Source organism: Lampetra fluviatilis, chromosome 1 (genome assembly GCF_964198595.1).
Source record: "Lampetra fluviatilis chromosome 1, kcLamFluv1.1, whole genome shotgun sequence".
In the NCBI taxonomy this organism is placed as follows: domain Eukaryota; kingdom Metazoa; phylum Chordata; class Hyperoartia; order Petromyzontiformes; family Petromyzontidae; genus Lampetra; species Lampetra fluviatilis.
The window spans coordinates 18686269-18710167 of NC_136275.1; the positions used below are offsets into that span (position 1 = coordinate 18686269).

The window sequence follows — 23899 nt, forward strand, 5'->3', positions numbered from 1 at the left end:
GGTTGTGTGTGTAAAATATAGAGTGTACACCCACGTAGGGTGCGTATAGTCGCCATTGTGTGCAAGAATAAAAGAAAGTGCCTCCCGCTACTACTGTCTCCGAACTACGTCACTACACAATTTTAAACTAAACTATATTTTTTATTTTACCAGGTAAGGCCCACTGAGCCGTATAGCTCTTTTTCAGAACCACAAATGATAGCTAAATGAAGTGGCTTATCACGTGGAAATTTATAGCAGCCAAATACTCTACACGCATTTTTCTAAATGTGGAGGGAAATACCAGAGGACCCGGAGAAATATCCACGTGATCACAGGGAGAACATGCAAACTCCATATATACAGGCGTCAGGGTCAGGATTGAACCCACGACCTCCTGTATACCAGGCGAGGTAGTCAACATCTCGCCACCGTGCTACCATTCAGCCATCCAGCCATCTGTCGGTGTCAACTCCAAGTTCGGAGGTCGACGTTCAATTTAGGCCAATATTTTCTCTCAGTGCAAGTTCTCACGATGTTCCTTCCCCATGCTGAACTTGTTCCACCCTTGTTCATTTTTGTCTTTTGCCCTTCTACGTTCAATGCTTCCACGGAGATGACGAGGCAATAGGGCCCCCTGTGAGACTCGCACGACATGACCGCAGTCCGTGATGTCTTTCTCTGTCTGACTAAATCCATTCTTTGGCATCCCTGAACACAGATCCCGAATAACTATCGTCAGAGTCAATTGTACTGCACAGAAGGCTGCAGGCATGTAACAATGCGTTGCCTCGTGGATAAAAATGGATTCTTATGCTTCGCATTCACTTATCAAATTGTGGGAGAATCTACTATTTACATTTGATCTAATTATCAAGGAAAGTATATGCTAATGTTAGATTTAGGCTAATGGTGGAGACAGTGATACTTGTCATAATTTATTTATTTTATTTATTCTTGAATGGAATTGCAACCCCCAATTCTGATCATTAATTTAATCATAAGGGATGAATTGATATATGCCTGAAAGACACGGTGACAATTTTTATTTGTCGCTGACATTGGGCTCTCTGCTGTGCCATATAATTTCCTTATTAAGCACCCCTCATAACATTATATATGTGCATGTCCAGAGAAGTATTGTAGTGGTTAGCGTACTGTGTTGCAGTTTTTTGTAATCGAGGCTTGATTGTTAGAACACATAGCAGTTAGCATCTGGAAGCTGACTCAGTCTAACGTGAGTACCTCGTACGGGGTGTGGTCATCATCAGTGCTGCAGACCTAAAGGCTGGTCACACCTCCCACTCGGTACTTCGGCTGCCTTGATGTAAATACTCACTGACATCACTTGCCCCTGCATCCAGCAATGTTAAATGGGGAATTCTAGATTTGAAGCTTTCGTGACTGCAATGATTCATATTCTCAGGTTTTTTCGGTAAAGTCACGTAGGTAAAAAACATTAAAATTAATGAAAGTAAAATAAAACAAAACAAAATAAAATTCACGACGTTTCGGAGGCAACACAAGTCTCCGTCATCAGGTGGGACCGTCACAGCCGAATTAGCTGCATCAAGTGAAGCAATGATTCAAGATGTAATCCCTTATAAGCAAGTTGAAGCGAGGTGGAGAAGGGGGGGGGGAGAGCTTATCAGGCTGTGGTAGCCAATGAATGGAAACGTATCGGGAGGGAGGAGGAGCGGTGATCAAAGACTGCACGCAGTGCTCAACACAATGAATGGAGACGTGTCGGGACGGAGGGCGAGCGGCGATCAAAGACTGCACGCAGTGCTCAACACAATGAATGGAGACGCGCCGGGACGGAGGGCGAGCGGTGATCAAAGACATCACGTAGTGCTCAACGCAATGAATGGAAACGTGGCGAGCGGTGATCAAAGAACAATGAAGAGATTACTGTTAAACACTGTGGATGTTAACACTCGGTGAAGTAAATTAAAATAGTGCCTGTCAGATAAGATGGTCCAAAAAGTGTAATTAAGTCTTTTTTGCGTGGTTAATAACATCTTTCCAGTGATTACTGAGTTTGTACCCATCATCACGGTTGAAATTATGTCTGTGTTTGTATATTTGTATGGCTTCGTGTACAAACCTTTGATGGTAGCCCGGAGGTTTGCAGAGAACCTTGGTCTCGGAAAAGACAATTTCATGAGAGCCCGCCGAGTTGTAGCAATGATCGGCAACGGCCGAAGAATCAGTTCTGCCGTGTTTCAGATCTGACTTGTGCTCGCGGACACGATCAGCAACATGACGTTTTGTTTCTCCAATGTAGCAATCACCACAAATGCAACTCAATTTGTAGACTCCAGGATACTGTAAGTCAGGAACGACATCCTTCACAGATGGAATCAGATCACGGATTTTATGCACTGTACTGAATCGGACTTGGATCTTATGTTTGTTTAGAATTTTGGAGATCTTTTTGGTCACGCCTGCTATGTATGGTAACGTGATAGTTTTGGTCAGAGTTTCATGTGGTTGTTTCTGTGTGGTGGGAGAGACAGAAACAACCACATGAAACTCTGACCAAAACTATCACGTTACCATACATAGCAGGCGTGACCAAAAAGATCTCCAAAATTCTAAACAAACATAAGATCCAAGTCCGATTCAGTACAGTGCATAAAATCCGTGATCTGATTCCATCTGTGAAGGATGTCGTTCCTGACTTACAGTATCCTGGAGTCTACAAATTGAGTTGCATTTGTGGTGATTGCTACATTGGAGAAACAAAACGTCATGTTGCTGATCGTGTCCGCGAGCACAAGTCAGATCTGAAACACGGCAGAACTGATTCTTCGGCCGTTGCCGATCATTGCTACAACTCGGCGGGCTCTCATGAAATTGTCTTTTCCGAGACCAAGGTTCTCTGCAAACCTCCGGGCTACCATCAAAGGTTTGTACACGAAGCCATACAAATATACAAACACAGACATAATTTCAACCGTGATGATGGGTACAAACTCAGTAATCACTGGAAAGATGTTATTAACCACGCAAAAAAGACTTAATTACACTTTTTGGACCATCTTATCTGACAGGCACTATTTTAATTTACTTCACCGAGTGTTAACATCCACAGTGTTTAACAGTAATCTCTTCATTGTTCTTTGATCACCGCTCGCCACGTTTCCATTCATTGCGTTGAGCACTACGTGATGTCTTTGATCACCGCTCGCCCTCCGTCCCGGCGCGTCTCCATTCATTGTGTTGAGCACTGCGTGCAGTCTTTGATCGCCGCTCGCCCTCCGTCCCGACACGTCTCCATTCATTGTGTTGAGCACTGCGTGCAGTCTTTGATCACCGCTCCTCCTCCCTCCCGATACGTTTCCATTCATTGGCTACCACAGCCTGATAAGCTCTCCCCCCCCCCCTTCTCCACCTCCCTTCAACTTGCTTATAAGGGATTACATCTTGAATCATTGCTTCACTTGATGCAGCTAATTCGGCTGTGACGGTCCCACCTGATGACGGAGACTTGTGTTGCCTCCGAAACGTCGTGAATTTTATTTTGTTTTGTTTTATTTTACTTTCATTAATTTTAAATGGGGAACCTTTGTGCACGTATGTCATCGTCATCTTCAGCCATGATCTATCCGCTGTTGGATGAAGGTCTCCCCAAGCCGTCACCAGCTCATGGTCTCCAAATGTAATTATCCATCTAGCTTCTGCACGCAAGTTTATTTTATTGCTCCGTCTCCATGGTGGTTGGCCACCTGGGCATGTTTCCCTCCTTCGGTTGCCACTCAGTAGTTCGTCTCTACAACATCTCTTCCAAGGATGCGTCCTACCAGACCGCACTTAGCAGTCAGATGGCTCCAACTTGCGTACGTTCTCTAATCCACATGTCCTGCTTCCCGTCTCAGTCTAATTACAAGCATGCACCTTTCCACGCATCCTTGTGCACTCTTCAGATTTTTGTTCAGTTTCCTTTGTCAGTGTCCACATCGTCAGTGTCCACACCCGTATGGTAATCACCGTTTACGTGTGCGTGCAGTACACGTCCCCGCGTATGATCAGCACAGGATTTGCGCCGTGCTGGCGAGCGTTCACCAGTCGGCAGAGACTCTTGCGTCGGAGTCGCTCGGAAACTGGGCTCAGGCCCTCTTCCCGCCCGAGGCATTTTTGGACGCGGTCGACCTCTTCTTCTCTCTGCACAACCAAATCGACAGGCACCGGCACGAGCGCATTCATCGGTAACTTCTGCTTTTTAGTAAAAACTAAACTTAAAATATGCATGCTTTCAAATGATGATCTTAAAAGTTCAAATATAAACTGCAAACCACTCAGGAATTGGTATTTGCTTTGAAAATGCATGCGATTTACCACTGAGCAAACGATGCTTCCCATTTGTCGCTTATCATTGGTTGTTTTTATTTATTTCATATACATTAATTTATTGAAACATGAAAAAAGTCGTACGGTACATCCAACATCACAATCGCTGTGTTGTGTATTGGTGGTTGAAATGTCGTGATATTCTACAAGTCAGTATTAACAGAAAGCCGTTTCAAAGTAGTCACTGAAAAAAACTGGTATAATTGGCAAGAAGAGAAAGAGAGTAGAGGGGACGGTCTTGATGACAGTTACTGATAAAGACGCTCCCAGGTCATCATGTTTGTTATCGAAGGGGACTCGCCATCGGAGCCCAGATCTGCCGATATTAGGAAGCCATTCAAGGTTTGCATTTTAAAATCTCGATTGAATACGAATTTCTTTAGAACTGCTTTTTGTGTTTAGTTTGTTGTCCTTCCCCCGCGCCTCCGATTAGCACGGTTGGTTACATACAGTGCGAAAGGAATTCAACGTACATACATACGTCCATATCACCGCTTGTTTTAATCCACAGGCTCGGCACTGCCTTGAGCCGAGTACAGGAGGTGGAGCGGACTGTCGAGGAGTGGGAGGAGCAGATGGTCGAGCTGAAGTCCAAGCTGGAATCATCTCAGGAGGTGACACACGTCCCACAGGACACCTACTTGTATTGACTGTTGTTGAAGCTGATTTTTTCAAATATATAATTTGTGTTATGGCACTGTTGGTATGCAACTACCGACTACAAATGGTGATGCCACATAGTCTATAATCTTTATTTGGTAACAAGCGTGCTTTGTTCATTTTCTGGAGAAGTCAGTGGGTGACTGAAACCGAACATGAATTCTGCTAAAACTGACTTATCATCCAGTGCACCGACCTCTGCACTGTGTTATGCCGGATGCACATTTAAACTGGAACAAACGACATGACCTTGTCCTGTATGCACGATTTTCTTTTCTTTACAAGCGTTATAAGTGAGCAGCTCTAATTTGGTGATTCCAGACAAAAGAGGTCAGTGATAAACACCCCACCTCATTGCTCAAATTGCCCGTGTCCTCCCCAGCAATGACTCATATGCATTAAGTCATACCAGTTTGTTCCAGTCACCAAGGCCACATCAATTCTACAAAATGTTACGTATGGATTTGTGATTGCTATTAACAGTTAATTGTCTATTACATCTCAGCAGGCTCTCGCCATGTTTCAACAAAGGAACACATTCATTATTTGGTTCCTCATACCTACACCATAGGTGGTGCGTGGTTGTTAAAGTTGATGTATGTGTATGCATACTCTTAAGTTTTTTCGGTAAAGTCACGTAGGTAATTTTTTTAAATAATGAATGAAAAATTACTAAATTAAATCACGACGTTTCGTGATTTAATTTAGTATTTTTTTTACCTACGTGACTTTACCGAAAAAACCTAAGAGTATGAATCCTTGCAGTCACGAAAGCTTCAAATCTAGAATATGTGTATGCAGTATTTATATGCTTTAGCAATGTATTAATGTATGTGCAAAATATTTCTGCAGAGATTGGAGTGCATTTTTACGCGAATGCATTTGTAAAGGAGAGCCGACACAAGATTGCAGGGGTTTCGTCTTTTAATCCTTGTCTCCCATCCACACCTGTCCCCAGCCGTCCCAATCTCGTTCCCGCCAAAGGCCCCCTCTTCCCGCCCGTTCTCCCCTTATATCTCCTCGATCACCCCTGCCACTAACCCTCCTATTGGTGGGAATCCTTCCCCTGACACCCCTACACATTGAATAGCATTGACAAATCAGTGGAAACTTCTGCAAGCAATGCTTCTGCTGAGTTGGTTGTTTTCAGCTTTTACACATGAAAAATCCAGTTTGGTCAGCTGGATTGACCGTCATCTCGGCGATTTTTATTAGCACACCCACAGCCTTTGTCTCCTGGGTGCTGATTTCTTTACGCAACAAAATACATTCATGAAAACAAATCAATGATCATCGATGGAACCTTTACAGACTAAAGAGCTCTTATATAGGCCGGAACAGTGTAAAAGGTCATGTGTGGCCAGGACCACGCCCGAACGCCTTTGTTGATGTTAGCCATAGTCAGGACACGCGCAGGACACAAAACACTGCGCCACCACTCTCCACAAAATCTCACATGCGCATACTGTACATGCAAAGACAAAGATCCCTCCTTATAGCCTGAACAAACTGTTGCGGAAAGTGCTGTTAGCGAGCACCTATGAAGGCCGGCACGGCACACGAGGGAGAGGATGGCCAGCTTCACACCCGGCTGCCTTTGTCTCCCAAGTGGCGATGTTTACACACCACACCAGGTACTCATTTGGAGCCGAGTCGACCTAGGGAAGGCCCAGGACAGATTCAGATAATCGTCACTGGTGTTGGCCATGAGCGGGAATCGAATTCGGGTCGCCAGATTCATAGCGCAGCACACTAACCACTGCACTCCCGTTCCCCATACGTACACCTGCATACACACAGCTGGTGCAGCAGCTGCAGAGCACCTCGGACTGCAAGCACCGTGAGCTAGAGGAGGCCCTGGAGCGATGCCGGCAGACAGAGGAGCACATCTCAGCACTGCACGAGCAGCTGGAAGCACTGCGCAAGAAGATGCGAGCTCAACTCAACCAGGTTGGCCACGTAGCATCACATAGGCTGGCACGCATGCTCATGCCTCTTTGATCACACACATAAGATACATTTAGCGACAGTTTCATCCCCTCTGGTTTGGTGTGTGCTAGATTTCACTGGTCCAGCTTCTGGGTTTTTGCTCTTGGGTGAGTGTGGTTTGTTCCCGAGTGAGCCAGTGAATCAGAATCTTTATTTATCCTGGATAAATCTGATGAGCTCTGAAGTTCTCTTTTACAGATGTCCAGTAGGGGCAGTTCAGAAAGTTACAATAACATACAACAGTGTTTTGTTCCCAGGTGAGCCCATTTTTCCTGCAGATGAGCCACATTTCCAATCTACCCCACGTGAGTCCCGTCGCCGGTTTGCCTCCAGGTGAGCCTGCCATATGAGGCAGTTAGAGGCATGTGTCGCTCCCAGTTGAGCCGTGTAATGTTGTGTCTCTCCTTCCCCCTTATTCCTTTCCAGGTGAGCCCGGTGTACGAGGCGGCCCTGCGGGCCCTGCGCGCACTGCGTCCGCGCGACGTGGAGGAGCTGCGCTCGTACCGCGCTCCGCCACCCCCTGTAGTTGCTGTGGCGGACGCCGTGGGCCTCCTCTTTGGATGCCACGCCGGCTGGGAGGACACGCGTATACTCATGCTGCGCCCAAACTTCCTGCAGGTGCGTGCCCATGGTAGCTTGCGTGAGCGCGCCCGTGTGCGCGAGTGGGGAGCGGTAGTGTAGCGGTTAGCATGCTGCGCTGCAGTGATGAAAAACTGAACTGGTCGTGGGCCTCCCCTAGGTCGACTCAGCCTCAAATGAGTACCTGGTGCAGTGTGTAAAAACATCGCCACCAGGAAGATAAAAGCGGTCTGGCGTGGTGCTGGCCACCCACCCCTCGTGTGCTGTGCCGCCCGTCATAGGTGCTCGCTAACAGCACTTGTGCCAACAGTCTGTTCAGGTTATACGGGGGATCTTTGTCTTTGTTCGTGTGCACATGTGTGGGAGTGCGCTCCTGAGCGAGGACTTGAGTGAGTAAGGAGGTGAGTGCTCGCATGAAAGGACCTCTCGTCCTCTGCTTCACCTTTCTCTCCCATTGTTCCTTCTGTTGACATTTTCCTCTTGCCATGTTGAGGTGTTGTGTCTGGCGATGTTCATTTTAGTTTAAGATTCATCATTTTTTTCAATGTTCCAATCAGACACTTAAAATGTTGTTTCCCTTCAGAGAATCTATGAATTTCATTATCTGCGGTGACATTTCAATCCAATAATCTTTTTTGTCTTGGTTTTACTGCATCATTTGTATTGTTTCTCATTTTTAAATCCTTTATATTAAGTTCGCTTGCTTGCTTGCGTGCTTGCTTGCTTGCTTACGACCGTGTAAATCTTTCGGTCGTTTTTTAACCCACTTCCCGTGATCCAATCGAGCTGACATTTTGCACACAGACTCGTTGTGCGAGACAATTCATGTTCCTGAAAAAAAATTCCCAAAATTTTACACTTTTTAGGCAAAAAAAATGTATTTTACATATATTCAAATAGAACGCATTCATGTCTTTACAGTATAAGAGCCCAGAGCGTAACCCCTCCACACGCCGTGGCGGAGTAGCGCAGTTGGTAGCGCCCTCGCTTCCCATGCCAAAGGTCGCGGGATCGATCCCCGCGTCCTCCACAGGCGAATATATTTTTAAATCCTTTATATTAAGTTCGCTGCCACGCATATAAAGGATTTATAGTGAAAAACTTTGTTTTTACGGGTTATACTTATTGTCTGTTACGTTTATGCAGTTTTGTTCACTCTATGAGCACAAACCTAACCCAAGAGTGTGCCTTTCATGTCATTTGCATAAAATACTCAATTTATCAACTCTCACACGATTCTATTCACGTGTCATTAATCGATTATATAAGAAGTAATTTTAATTCATGAAGTAGGAACCAGAATTTCCATAGGATCACCAATACTCGCCACCAGCAAAGTGATGCAGTCTTAACAGATAGTGCTCTTATTACTGACTTTCAGGGTATAATCAAGAAGATGATGACAATGATAATGACAATGATAGGAGGCTTGCTGCTTAACTTGTTGTGTAATTTTATTTACAAATGCTGAGAGATAGATATTTTATTTTCTTGGCTAATTCATTACTCCGATGTATTTTTTTTATCATTTAACTGCCCATTATATTTATAGAATAAAACATAGATACAATGAACGTGGAATCTTTCCTTCATGAATTAGGTCCAATTATTGGAGTTATACAACATTTAAACCGTGTTTAGCATGATGCGTATGCATACATTACATTATGACCCGTGTAAATTTCAATATGAAAGTCAACTGATGGGTTTTAAAGAAAAGTTTAGAGCATAAGGAAATAGCCACCGATTTAATAACGAAATTAGCATGGAGTCATGAACCCAGAGACCTGAGTCAATTCCCAGCCACTTTTAACATCAGTGGCGAGTGATACCTGACCCGGTCCTGGGGCCCCTCCTTCACCAACCAGCACTTACCAGCGTGGTCAAGTACTGTCAAACAACTTCCTGACCACCAAGGCGTGGGGAGCACTGGCGGAGCCGGGGGGGGTGGGGTGGCACATGCCCCCCCAATGATCATTGGCATTTTGCGACCCCCACTGCCACTGTGTAGCATATTATTACTTGCCAGGGACTCTATGAGATGATAGGACAATAGTCTGAGTCCATAATTGGCAATAAGTAATGGCAAAGCAGTTATAAGTGACTCACAGAATTGTGTGCAGTTGCGTATACAGTACACGACTTCCTTGAAGGCGAGCGCGATGCCGATCACACAACGTGGTTCGAATTCGACCCTCGATCGATGGCTGCGCCATCCGCGCACACGCGTCGAATAAAAAGCAAGGGACAAGTCCTTACTTACTAACAACTCCTCTATCATTTTTCATTGCTGGAGGGGTTTCCCCCCCCCACCTGAAATTCCTGGCTCCGCCATTGGTGGGGAGGCCACCATACAGCAGTGGATTCACAAAGAGTTGGTAGTATATAAAAGGCACCGATAATCATGAAAATTGGTGAGTTTTTTTTACTGAATGTTTTTTGAAAGAATGCTATTTTGCAATCACCCAAGGACCTGGAGTTCTTAGACAAGGACGGCATCACAGACGAGACATTCGAGCGGCTGGAGGCGGCAGTGCTCGACCCGGGCCTCACGCCGGCGCTAGTGCGGGAGTCGAGCCGTGCCGCCGACTCGCTGTGCTCGTGGCTCCGCGCCGTCTACGCCTACGGCCGCACGCGCCGCCTCCTACGCCCCGCCGAGCTGGAGGCCGCCGCCCTCGAGGCCGCGCTGGCCACGGCCCGGCGATCGCTGGGCCGCCGGCGCCTCCACGCCGAGCAGTTGAGCGGCGAGCGGCGGCACGCAGTCGAGGAGCTGGAAGGCGCCGCGCTGGCGCGGGACGGGCTGCTTGCCCGCGTCCACGATGCTCGGTCGCGCCTGCAAGAGGGCGCGCACCTGCGGACCGCGCTGTTGAGGCACAAGGGCGGCTGGGAGTCGCTGAACCGAGAGGCGGGGGCGCTGTTGAGCGCCGCTGCCGGGGACGCCCTCTTGGCGTCGGCCAGCGCGGTGTATGCGGCGCCCTTCGACGGTGCTTCCCGTCAGCGGCTTCTGGTGGCGTGGCTTCGACTTTGCCTCGATGGTGATGGCAAGGATGGAGACTCCACGCCGGCTCCTCCCAGCAGAGCCCAGCAGGTGACATGTGACGGCGACCCAAAAGAAAACGTCACGTCAAACGTGAGCGAGGGAGGTTCGACGACGGGACCGGGCGCTGTCATCCCCGTGCGGACGCCGTTCTCACTGCGAGACGTACTGGGTTCGGAGGAGGAGGATGAGAGATGGCATCAGGAAGATCTGCCGTCATATGCTGGCGCCAGGGAGGCGTTCCTGATGGCACACGTGTGCGCGCGACACGTGAGACGGCGGCGATGCCTGTTCTTTCTGGACCCTGACGGGCAGGCGGCGACCTGGGTGCGGCTCATCGAGCGAGAAGTGGCCTCGGAGAGAAACGCAGCAGATCAACAGCGGAGTGCAAGCGCAGGTAAATTTGTCTATGTCTATGTACGTATGTTGCATTTCTTTCGACTGTGCTAATCAGAGGTGCGGGGGAAGGACGACAAACTAAACACAAAAAGTATTGTAAAAAAATTAGTTTTCAATCTAGATTTAAAAGTGCATAGTTACAGTGGCTTCCTAATATTACAAAGACAGAATATCTCCTGGGGAAGTCATAATTATCACCTCAGTGCACTATAAGTAATTTCTTTTAAAACGGCATTGTTTTTAATCTCCACCAAAACATGCTTTGAGTTGTTATGACGTTTTCAACAGTTGCTCACATTTGTAGACACTTTACTAAATTAAATAGGAGTGGGTGAACCTTACAACACACAAAAGTCTTAAGATATATATTGATTAGGACATATGTCTCTATTATACACAACTCGCTGTGGAATGGCAGCCAAAAACAGGAAAATGCATGATGGTATAACTAAATAGCAGATGGATGAATTAAATCAGAGCAAGAATAACATCTATAATAAACCCACAGAAGCAGACCTGATGGGTTGCTTTCAGACATGAGGCCGCACATGGTTAATAATGATGATGCTGCTGCTGTGATATGTGATTTTAAGCTTAGCCACTTCTCTTAATTGGGTGCTTATGTGCACTTTGTACATGTGCACAGCAGCTACCAGTGTGAGCGGTGAGGAGCAGCAAGGCAGTGATCTGCAGGTGCTCATGGTTACAGATCCAGCACTGGAGCAAAGGCTTGTGGGAGCTGCAGAGAGAGGTGATCTTGTGTGCATGCGTGTGGATGTGCATCTACATTTAGAGATGAACATTGTGTCTGCTCTCTGTCCACCAAAATATAATTATTGTCGCACTTTACTAAGTCCTCTGATAATATGACCAAATCACCGAGAGTGCACCCAATCTCATACAATTTTAGAACATAAGAAGGGGTGCCTGAATTGAGTTTTCATGGGTGACCACCATGCATAAGACAGGTGCTATAATCGGCTGTGGCGCTACATTGTGGGCAGCAGAGGGCAGTGCAGCAGAAACCATTATTTTACTGTACTATGTCCCGATGTCTATGCTCCCTGCCTTCACTAACCTGCACTGACCAGCGTATTTCAGTGTAGTCAAAAAACCCGCATGATCCGCATGGCGTAGGGAGGCCCTATCCACCAGTAGATTGACCAAATAGTTGTACCATGTACACTTAAGTCATTTCGCACACTGTTCATGGGTTCGCATCCATTTCGGCAGGGCATAGTTTGCCAGCAAAGTGGTTTACATCACCTTGAATGCGTGCATAGTACAGCCTGCCCATTATGACTTTGGATCGTAAAAGATGTAAACGATTGACGTGCAACTTCACAGGGCTTCTCTTATAAATTGCCACTTTATTCAGCTACCAATTACATTGTATGTTTTGTGTACCCATGCACTCCAGGAGCTACTGTGCTGATAACCCACGTGGAGAGAGAGGATATCACGTCCTGGCTGAGGGACCTCCTGTCGCAAGAGAGGCCGTGGGGCGTGACTGAGGGCGAGCGCAGCCTTACACTCGGGGGCCAGGTGGTCACAGCCCGCCTTGGTTTTAGACTCTACTTAGCCACGTCGCTGCCGTTGGCACTGCATGCTGCTCGTGGAGGTAAGCCTGGGCATTTTGTTACTGTCATCGTTTTCATACCATCGTAATAATTATAATTATTTATGATCTACCCATTACTGAATGAGGGCCTCCACAAGCCGTCACCATCCATTATAGACTTGCAATACAACAATCTGTCGAGCACCTGCACACAAGCGTGATTGCATCCCTTCACCTACGTGGGGAACGGGTTCTTGGGCATGTTCCCTCCTTTGCCTGCCACTCTGTGATTAGTCTCGACCACCGGCCATTATCCCTTCTCGCAATGTGTCAGGTCCCAAGCTCACTTTTCTTAACAGTCAGTACGTTTTGATTTAAAGCTTTTGTGACTGCAGGGATTCATATTCTTGGTTCTTTCGGTAAAGTCACGTAGAAGGGAAATAATAAAATAATAAAGATATAAAACAATAAAATCCTCACGACGTTTCGACTGCAACACAAGCAATCGTCATCAGGTGTGAAATCCACAGCAATAACTTTTTGCAGTCGAAACGTGAGAATTTTATTGTTTTATATTTGTATTTTATTATTTCCCTTCTACGTGACTTTACCGAAAGAACCTAGAATATAGTCAGTACATTGTCTCTGACTCACTGCCAGCGCCAGTGACCCTGCTTCTGGACCCGGCAGCGTTGAATGGAGAAACATTGAGATGGGCAGGTGTTTAACAAGGCCGCAGACATAGTCCTCTTAAAAAAAAATGCAGGGGACTGCATTAGCGTCAGAGTTGGCAGACGGGCCAATTGCCTGAAACATTAGCCGATTATATATTATTCTGTTATAAGGCACTGTTAATGATGACCAGGGGGAGTGCCATGTTGTATTGGCTAGTACATAGGTCGACTATCCCTTAATTGAGTACCTGGTGTGGTGTGTAAACATCCACACTGGGAAGACATAGGCGGCCCGATCACGGTGCAGGCCACACCACCCCTTTCGTACGCCATGCCGTACTTCATGAGCGCTCACGAACAGCACTCGCCCCAACCGTCTATTAAACGCTATACGGGGGATCTCTGTCTTTGTGTGTGTGTGTGTCTGCAGCGGGATTCCTGGAGCCGCTGCTGGAGGTGACGAGCGTGCTGGACGTGTCCGTGGAGGCGGAGGGGCTGCACGACCTCGTCCTGCAGGAGCTACTCTGCGCTGAGCGGCCACGCTACTCTGGGGAGCAACACACGCTCAAGCGCGACCTCCTCTTCCTGGACAAGCAGGCGTGCGTTCAGCAGGTGACCACTGCATGCGCTCGAGCATTCTCGATCCGCCGCTAAGTGATGGCCTGTTGTCGACATCGCTGTCAGATATTCTCCAGACAGTGACTTTGCCTTGTTGGTGTAACCAGGCCAACTTCTTGCTGCAGTGCTGGTTTGTCCGGTATTTGTCAAATGTTTTCATGCGGCTTACGAGCTTCTTTTATTAATTCCATAATTGTTTGTTGTTTTCAATAAATAGAGAGAAAGAAAGCTAGAAAGCAACAGGCATATTTAGAACTGCTTTTAGAGTTCAGTTTGTTGTCCTTCTCCCACACCTCCGATTAGCACGGTTGGCTACATACAGTCTGCATACATACATATATACCAGTGCAAACTGAAAGTATCTTAAACTTAATTTTTATAGTAGTAGAATGGTGTATACTTTCGAGTTTTTTTTCCCTTTGCATTTCAGGACAATTTGATCGGAAAAATAGCAGATTCGCCAACGAGCCTCATCGAAAACAAATCGCTTGTGCCATTTATAGAATCAACAGAGAAAAACTCGGCTCAGACTCGCAACGATCAGTCTGACACGGAGTTGCTTTGCGCGAGGCACGAGGCGACGCGTCGCCCATACCAGCCGGTCGCCCGGCGATGCGTTGCCATTTTCACGGCGCTTCGTCGCACCGCCCACTTGAACGCGCTGTACTTCATGCCGGCAGCGGAGTTTTTGAGCTCCGTGAAGCGGGCGTTACCGGCGTGCGATTCATTCGTGTTTGCCGACGGCACCGCGCTGTCGGTGCCTGAAGTGAGAGCGCTGGAGCTCATCCACACGCTAACAGAGAAGCTGTACGCGTGGATCGCGCCTGGCATGCTGCACGCGCACGCCAGAATGCTCGCGTTCCTGATCGCAGCTGAAGACTTCGATGTGAGCGCTGCAGAGCTGACGTTATTCGCTCGAATGTTGGCCGATGAGGATCGCAGTGAAGTAGAGGGCGATGAGAAAGAAGAGGGCTCTGGAAGGGAGGGCGAGGAAGGGACGGTGCCATCGGACCACAGGGAGCGGCCAGGATGGATTCCCCGTGAGCTGTGGCGGACGTGCCGTGAGTTGGAGACACGCCTGCCGCATTTCCACGATCTCCGACGGTGCCTGGCCCAGGACGAGCGAGCGTGGCGCGAGTATTTCGGCCACGGCGGTGGCGTTCGCCGGGGTGGCTGCACGACCCTCCTGGGCCCCGTCCCTTCCCGTGAGCTTGAGCATCTTGACATCTTCCAGAGAGCCGTACTGTGGACAGCGTTCCGCCCCGACAGTGTCGCCGACGTGATTTCGGCCGTGGCCGTGAGCCGGCTGGGCGGGGACGTGGCAGAGCGGAATGTGCCAAGTCTGGCAGAGATGCTGGCTGCGGCACCGTCGAACCGTTCCCGCGCTGTTCTACTGCTGGTGGAGGAGGTGGAAACCGCGGACGTTGGGCCGATGCAGCTCCTTCAGGAACTTAGTGGCAGTGTGCAGGTGAGGAGCAGAATGACGCATGGGAAGGCGACAATTTTGAGGCGAGCTTTTACTTAATTAGCATTTTTGACACTAGTATAGGTTTACTCTGCTTTGTTTTTGTTTTTTATTCAAAAAAATAATTGTGTAATAACACCTGCATCCAGAAGAGAGCCATGTGGCTAAACTATCAACTTCTTCTCTCTCAGAAAATATTCATCTGTGTTTGTCTTATTTCAAATATTGTCTCTGGGGCAGCAACAGTTTCACTTTAAAAATAATTTACATTTGTAAGGCCCATTTCATCCTTAGATCCCAATGTGCCCTGTGTATGGAAAGCAGTGAATAAAGAGAACCAGGGTATAGGACCAGGACTAGGGGTAAAGGCTAGTTTAAAGAGGTGAGTTTTCAAGACAGACTTTAATATGCGCAGTGTACTTGATTTGGTAGAAACACAGCAGTCTGTATTGATGAGCCACAGAATGTTGATGACATTGGTATCACACATAATGCGGTTGAAATTGAAAATCTAATAGAACAAGTGTAAAGGCATTGAGGTGAGCTCTCCATGCCGCTTGAGGGCAGCCTGTCCAATTAAGAAGGAGTGAAACCACATCATCAGCCACCTCTGAACACCCCTTGAAAAAAATCTCTCCCTCGATTGTAACGTTGGTTCAGTATTGCCCCTTCAAAAATAATCATATATATCCAACTGATCCCATGCCCCATCTCCAGCACGCAATTCCATGCCTCATCTACGTGTCTTGAATCAGAATTAGAGAGGGATAGTTTGACATTAATTGTTGCTCCCTTCCTCAACAGTATTTTTGAGGTGACACCATTACTGCATATGGTTTAACATCACATGCAAGGCATCCTAACACAATTTCAATCAACGCGTACTTAATCGCTGAGGCAGCAAAATATACGTTGTTGTGGTGATGATTCATAGGCTGGTGCTAGGGGTCGGCACGGTTTGGCTCAAACCACCAAACCGCGGTTTGAACCGAACCAAATCGGTTTGGTTTGGCTCTGTTTGAACTGGTTCGGTTTGGTTTGGGGCTACGAAAACCGACTCGGTTTGGCTCGGACAGGGTGGAACCGGCTCAAACTAGTTTGGTTCAAGCCAACTTAAGAGGTTTGGTTTAGCTTAGTTTGGTTTGGTTTTGGTTTGGTTTGGTTCAGTCGTCGCTGGTTTGGTTTGGATTGCTCAATTTGAAACCAGTTTGAGTCGGTTCAAACCGTGCCGACCCCTAGCTGGTGCGTATACGTACCTTCACCAATCAGGCAGTGTTGCAGTGGCCTAGTGGTGTGAATCCTGTCGTCTGAACACATTCCTGCGGAGGGAGCTGGTAAGAACGTTGGGTTGCTCGGTCAATGGCCAGGGTCAACGGCGGCGTGTGTGTATTCTGCAAATATGCCCAACTGTGAGGGCGGACACAAGCTGGCGTGAGTAGGTTAAACGTTGAGTTTTATAAGGGCACCACGGGGTGACCAGCCCCTCCCCACCCAGCTCCACCCCCCACCCTCCCCACCCAGCCCCTCCCCACCCTCCCCACCCAGCCCCTCCCCACCCAGCCCCACCCTCCCCACCCAGCCCCTCCCTCCCCACCCAGCCCCTCCCTGCATGACGGACGGACGGACACAATAATCCCCTGTGGGCTGGTGTAACCAGGAGGTTCCTACCAGTATTACGTTGCTGAGCTTTGACAGTGTGTCCTTTTTTGCCGAACAGATGTAAAGATCCTGGGATGTCATTTACAAAGGCGACCATTTGTTCAAACCCCGAGTCGGAAAATGTTCCACAACTATTGTGCTTTCCCTTGCACACTTCCCTGTTGGTAGAAGATACTGCACTGATATAATATTTTTTTATTTAAAGCTTTCGTGACTGCATGGATTCATATTCTTGGTTCTTTTGGTAAAGTCACGTAGAAGGGAAATTATAAAATAATAAAAATATAAAACAATATAAATTCTCACGACGTTTCGACTGCAACACAAGCAATCATCATCAGGTGTGAAATCCACAGCAAGAAAATTTGAAGAAAAAAATAAAATTTGAAGGGAAAAAAATTATATTTATTTTTATTATTATTTCCCTTCTACGTGACTTTACCGAAAGAACCAAGAATATTATTTAATATTATGATTTCCCACAAGTCACAATAGTATTTGTCTATTTTTTTTCATGATAGCCAAATGATACCAACGCCTCTAATCCAGTTTAACACCAAATCAAATAACACGAGCATTGAAACTGCCCAAGTAATTAAAACGACCAAAATACCGTACATTGCGGGAGTAACTGATAAACTAGCCAGATGTTTGGGGAAAAAACATCCGAGTCAGATTTGCCACGGTACATAGAATACAGAAATTAATATCTGATACAAAAGATGTATTACCCAAGCTATCAACAGAAGGTGTGTACAGAATTAACTGCACTTTTGGCAAATGCTCTGTTGGGCAAACAGGACGAATGATCATCACGAGACTAAAAGAACATCAGAGAATAATAAAATACTCCAAAATACAACTGTCAGCAATAGCAGAACACGCGTGCCAACAAGGACACTCAATTGATTTTTATGATGTTGAAGTTCTTTGGAAAACTAGCTACTACTGGCCAAGACTAATTAGATAATCTATCGAAATTGAAAAAAAAGCTATCGACTTAGTGCTGCGTGGAAGCGAATCATCAAATAATACATTGTTTAAATGCACGCCGATATAGGCCACCATACTTCAATAGGGATTACCGTTGGTACGGCTATTTTAATAAACACAATAGACAGGAAGGACAAGTTCAAAGGGCTCGCACAATGCGCATGCATAACTTACGTTGACTCATTAATCTCCCCCCCCCCCCCCCCACTTTGCACAAGAGCGCAGAACTGTAGTTACCACATCTATGCCTCTATATAAGGAACGAAACAGGTGGACTTCAACACAAATCTGGCTGTCGCCTAATGAAGCTAGTTGTAATTACTGGCGAAACGTCATACTCAGATTGTAAATGTTGTGGCTTAGTTCTCCAACACACCGGTGTGCTGTACTAGTGACGAATTGGCCACGTTCTGTTTACATGACAACCCTTACTAGTTCGCTGTGTCGGGTGGTGGCGGGTTTTAATGACACATTTATATATTTACGCGATCTAACCCAAAAACACATTCCTGCGGAGTGAGCTGGTAGGAACGTTGGGTTGCTCGGTCAATGGCCAGGGTCAATGGCGGCGTGGTGTATTCCACAAATATGCTCGACTGTGAGGGTGGGCACAAGCCGGCGTGAGTAGGTTAAACGTTGAGTTTTATGAGGGCACCATGGGGTGACCAGCCCCTCCCCACCCTCCCCACCCAGCCCCTCCCCACCCTCCTCTCCCCACCCAGCCCCACCCCTCCCACTCCCCACCCAGCCCCACCCAGCCCCTCCCCACCCTCCCAACTCAGCCCCTCCCCACCCTCCTCTCCCCACCCAGCCCCTCCCTCCCCACCAGCCCCTCCCTGCACGACGGACGGACACAATCATCTCCTGGGGGCTGGTGTAACCAGGAGGTTCCTACCAGTAAAACCTCTATTATGGTCTCTAATCCAGCTTGATAGTGGAGTGGTTTGGTGGAACGGTCATATGTGGGAGTCTTATACTGGTAGGAACGAAGTGAACCAGCCTACAATAGATTATACTGGTAGGAACGAAGTGGACCAGCCTACAACAGATTATATCGTCCGTCCGTCCGTGTAGCAACATCGCCCCCTACTGCAAACACTTAGCATGACCCTACAAAAACCTTTAGTCTCAGTGACGCTTTCCTGGCTAAACAAGTGTAACATTCCCTTATAATTCCCTCAGATAGCTTTTAATTAAAACATTTAAATTAATGAGGCTTTCCTGGCTAAACAAGTGTAACATTCCCTTATAATTCCCTGAGATAGCTTTTAATTAAAACTTTTAAATTAAAATTTTACTCACAGCGCCCTAAAGCCTACAGCTAGGCCTAAAGCCTCGAACTACGCCTCAAACTCTCCCTTCGTATCGTACCCCCGCGTGTGTGCAAGGGAGTTAATGTTTAACAATGTTACATTCCCTGATGCTTTTAAATAGAAACATTTAAATTTAAAGCTTTTACATAAATAATAAAAACATTTAAATTAAAAATTAACTCACGGCGGCCTAAAGCCTACAGCTAGGCGTAAAGCCTAGAACTAGGCCTCACACTCTCCCTTCGTATCGTCCGATTAGGTGTAGCAACATCGCCCCCTACTGCAAACACTTGGCAGGACCCTAGAAAAACCTTTAGACTCAGTGGGGCTTTCCTGGCTAAACAAGTGTAATAATATCTTCTTGGTTCTTTCGGTAAAGTCACGTAGAAGGGAAGTAATAAAATAATAAAAATAAAACATAATAAAATAATTCTCACGACGTTTCGGCTACAACGCAAGCAGCCGTCTTCAGGTGAAGAATGAGACACTACCAAGCTAGGAGCTTATATATAAGCTGGGTTGGAGGTGGAAGAGCGCCTTAACAAAAAGAATGTGCATATGAAGAGGAATTTAGCATATTCATGGGAAATGCGTAGGAGGTGGGCTGGGGGGGTTTCAAAGTCATATTATGCCCATGCATTATGCAGGATCAGCAGCACCAAGGGGGGGTGCAGGGAGTAGCATTAACAAAGGAAAGGAATGTTAATGATATGTAGCTGCAGTTACTAAACAACCACGTAGAAAACTAAAGTATAAACTACATAAAAAACTAAAGTATAAACTGCATAACACCATCAGTATACTTACTATACTCTACAATAAGCTGAGTTACTAACAGCAAGTAATACATTACAATTCTACGTCGTAAAAATTATATAATATGCTTCCATCTAAACTATATTCTCTTACATCACACGAGCATATACCGTACTATATACTGCCATAGATAAACCCAACATTAAATTATATACTGTATTGCTATAAACCACCCTATACCTTATACATTTTAATAAAACACTATGTATTATTTTACCCACCCTAATGTGTATCGAAATGGTTTATTACGTCCTTCCAATGATTGCTAAGCCAGAATCCATCTTCTCGGTTAAAATTGTCTCTGTGTTTGTATATGTGGATCGCCTCACGAACGAATCTCTCATGATAGCCAGATGGCTTGCAGAGAACCTCTGTCTTGGAGAAGTCAATGTCATGTGAGCCCACTGAGTTGTAACAGTGATCTGCCACGGCTGAGGTGTTTGTCCTACCGTGTTTCAGGTCAGCTTTATGTTCACGGATGCGGTCCGAGACATGTCGTTTGGCAGAGGTGTGGACTCGAGTCATGTGACTTGGACTCGAGTCAGACTCGAGTCATGAATTTGATGACTTGCGACTCGACTTGGACTTGCATAACAATGACTTTGTCCCACCTATGAGATGTGGACTCGAGTCATGTGACTTGGACTCGAGTCAGACTCGAGTCATGAATTTGATGACTTGCGACTCGACTTGGACTTGCATAACAATGACTTTGTCCCACCTCTGTCGTTTGGTTTCCCCAATGTAACTGCTACCACAGAGGCAACTTAGTTTGTAGACGCCAGGGTACTGTATGTCTGGAACCACATCTTTTACAGACGGTACCAGATCACGGATTTTATGTACTGTGTTGAATCGAACCTGGATCTTGTGTTTAATCAGGATTTTTGAGATCTTTTTTGTGACCCCAGCAATGTAGGGTAAGGTGATGGTCTTGAAAGGCTCCTCAACAGGATCCTTCTTGATGGTTGGAGTGATGGCTTTGCGGATTGTGTAGTCGGAGTAACCATGAGCCTTAAGAGCTTGGCGTACGTGTTTGAGTTCACTGGAAATGTGTTCATGGTCGGAGATGCATTGGGCTCTATGATATAGAGTCTTGATGAGGGAATTCTTCTGGGATGGATGGTGGTGGGAATCCGGTTTTAGGTAAGCATCCGTATGGGTGGCTTTCATGTAGACAGAGTGGCTCATTCAACCATCAGGTCTCCTTTTGATTAGGACATCCAAAAAGGGTAGCTTGCCATCTTTTTCGACTTCCATGGTGAATCTGATGGCTGGGTGTATGGAATTGATGAGGTCGAGAAATTGGTCTAGAGCAGGCCGGCCATGTGGCCAGATGACAAAAGTGTCGTCTACGTACCTCTTCCATAAGGTCGGGCGTAGAGTGGCAGTCTGGATGGCGTCCGTCTCAAATTTCTCCATGAAGATGTTGGCTACAACCGGAGATAGGGGGGAGCCCATTGGGGTGCCCTCAGTTTGCTTGTAGAAAGTTTCATTCCAGGTGAAGTATGTATTGGTTAAGCAGTGTCTCACCAGGGGGGGTAGCCCAGCATTCAGTCCTTGATGAACCAAGTCTTCAATGATTGCGATGGTGTCAGGTACAGGAACCTTGGTGAATAAGGAAACCACATCAAAACTGACAAGCAGGTCGTCTGGAGACAGGGCAATCCCCTTGATTGTCGATACCAGCTTGTCAGTTTTGATGTGGTTTCCTTATTCACCAAGGCTCCTGTACCTGACACCATCGCAATCATTGAAGACTTGGTTCATCAAGGACTGAATGCTGGGGTACCCCCCCTGGTGAGACACTGCTTAACCAATACATACTTCACCTGGAATGAAACTTTCTACAAGCAAACTGAGGGCACCCCAATGGGCTCCCCCCTATCTCCGGTTGTAGCCAACATCTTCATGGAGAAATTTGAGACGGACGCCATCCAGACTGCCACTCTACACCCGACCTTATGGAAGAGGTACGTAGACGACACTTTTGTCATCTGGCCACATGGCCGGCCTGCTCTAGACCAATTTCTCGACCACATCAATTCCATACACCCAGCCATCAGATTCACCATGGAAGTCGAAAAAGATGGCAAGCTACCCTTTTTGGATGTCCTAATCAAAAGGAGACCTGATGGTTCAATGAGCCACTCTGTCTACAGGAAAGCCACCCATACGGATGCTTACCTAAAACCGGATTCCCACCACCATCCATCCCAGAATAATTCCCTCATCAAGACTCTATATCATAGAGCCCAATGCATCTCCGACCATGAACACATTTCCAGTGAACGCAAACACGTACGCCAAGCTCTTAAGGCTAATGGTTACTCCGACTACACAATCCGCAAAGCCATCACTCCAACCATCAAGAAGGATCCTGTTGAGGAGCCTTTCAAGACCATCACCTTACTCTACATTGCTGGGGTCACAAAAAAGATCTCCACAAACTAAGTTGCCTCTGTGGTAGCAGTTACATTGGGGAAACCAAACGACATGTCTCGGACCGCATCCGTGAACATAAAGCTGACCTGAAACACGGTAGGACAAACACCTCAGCCGTGGCAGATCACTGTTACAACTCAGTGGGCTCACATGACACTGACTTCTCCAAGACAGAGGTTCTCTGCAAGCCATCTGGCTATCATGAGAGATTCGTTCATGAGGCGATCCACATATACAAACACAGAGACAATTTTAACCGAGAAGATGGATTCTGGCTTAGCAATCATTGGAAGGACGTAATAAACCATTTCGATACACATTAGGGTGGGTAAAATAATACATAGTGTTTTATTAAAATGTATAAGGTATAGGGTGGTTTATAGCAATACAGTATATAATTTAATGTTGGGTTTATCTATGGCAGTATATAGTACGGTATATGCTCGTGTGATGTAAGAGAATATAGTTTAGATGGAAGCATATTATATAATTTTTACGACGTAGAATTGTAATGTATTACTTGCTGTTAGTAACTCAGCTTATTGTAGAGTATAGTAAGTATACTGATGGTGTTATGCAGTTTATACTTTAGTTTTTTATGTAGTTTATACTTTAGTTTTCTACGTGGTTGTTTAGTAACTGCAGCTACATATCATTAACATTCCTTTCCTTTGTTAATGCTACTTCCTGCACCACCCCCCCTCCTTGGTGCTGCTGATCCTGCATAATGCATGGGCATAATATGACTTTGAAACCCCCCCGCCCACCTCCTACGCATTTCCCATGAATATGCTAAATTCCTCTTCATATGCACATTCTTTTTGTTAAGGCGCTCTTCCACCTCCAACCCAGCTTATATATATGTTCCTAGCTTGGTAGTGTCTCATTCTTCACCTGAAGACGGCTGCTTGCGTTGTAGCCGAAACGTCGTGAGAATTATTTTATTATGTTTTATTTTTATTATTTTATTACTTCCCTTCTATGTGACTTTACCGAAAGAACCAAGAAGATGAATCCCTGCAGTCACGAAAGCTTTAAATCGAAGTGTAATAATACATTATGTTTATATTCCTTGGTTATTCGTTCCTACCAGCCCACCCCGCAGGGTCCTGTTATCGTCCGTCCGTCCGTCTGTCCGTGTAGCAACATCGCCCCCTACTGCAAACACTTGGCAGGACCCTACAAAAACCTTTAGATTCAGTGGGGCTTTCCTGGCTAAATAAGTGTAATAATACATTATGTTTATATTCTTTGGTTATTCGGTCCTACCAGCCCACCCCGCAGGGTCCTGTTATGTGAAACATCCATCTACGGCACAAGGAGGTGGTACTAACAGAAGGCAGTACAAGGAAGTAGGTT

At 46.4% G+C, this 23899-nt stretch overlaps 1 protein-coding gene across 1 annotated transcript in view; it reads left to right on the forward strand.

Moving 5' to 3' along the window:
- The window catches only part of DNHD1 (dynein heavy chain domain 1), a 102363-nt gene that overhangs the window by 53377 nt on the left and 25087 nt on the right, over window positions 1-23899 (forward strand). The window contains exons 30-38 of the mRNA XM_078858394.1: window positions 3992-4190; window positions 4844-4946; window positions 6793-6942; window positions 7408-7599; window positions 10031-10994; window positions 11643-11747; window positions 12417-12617; window positions 13662-13843; window positions 14280-15317. Coding sequence (XP_078714520.1) covers window positions 3992-4190; window positions 4844-4946; window positions 6793-6942; window positions 7408-7599; window positions 10031-10994; window positions 11643-11747; window positions 12417-12617; window positions 13662-13843; window positions 14280-15317 — 3134 coding nt within the window. The remainder of the gene's footprint in view (window positions 1-3991; window positions 4191-4843; window positions 4947-6792; window positions 6943-7407; window positions 7600-10030; window positions 10995-11642; window positions 11748-12416; window positions 12618-13661; window positions 13844-14279; window positions 15318-23899) is intronic.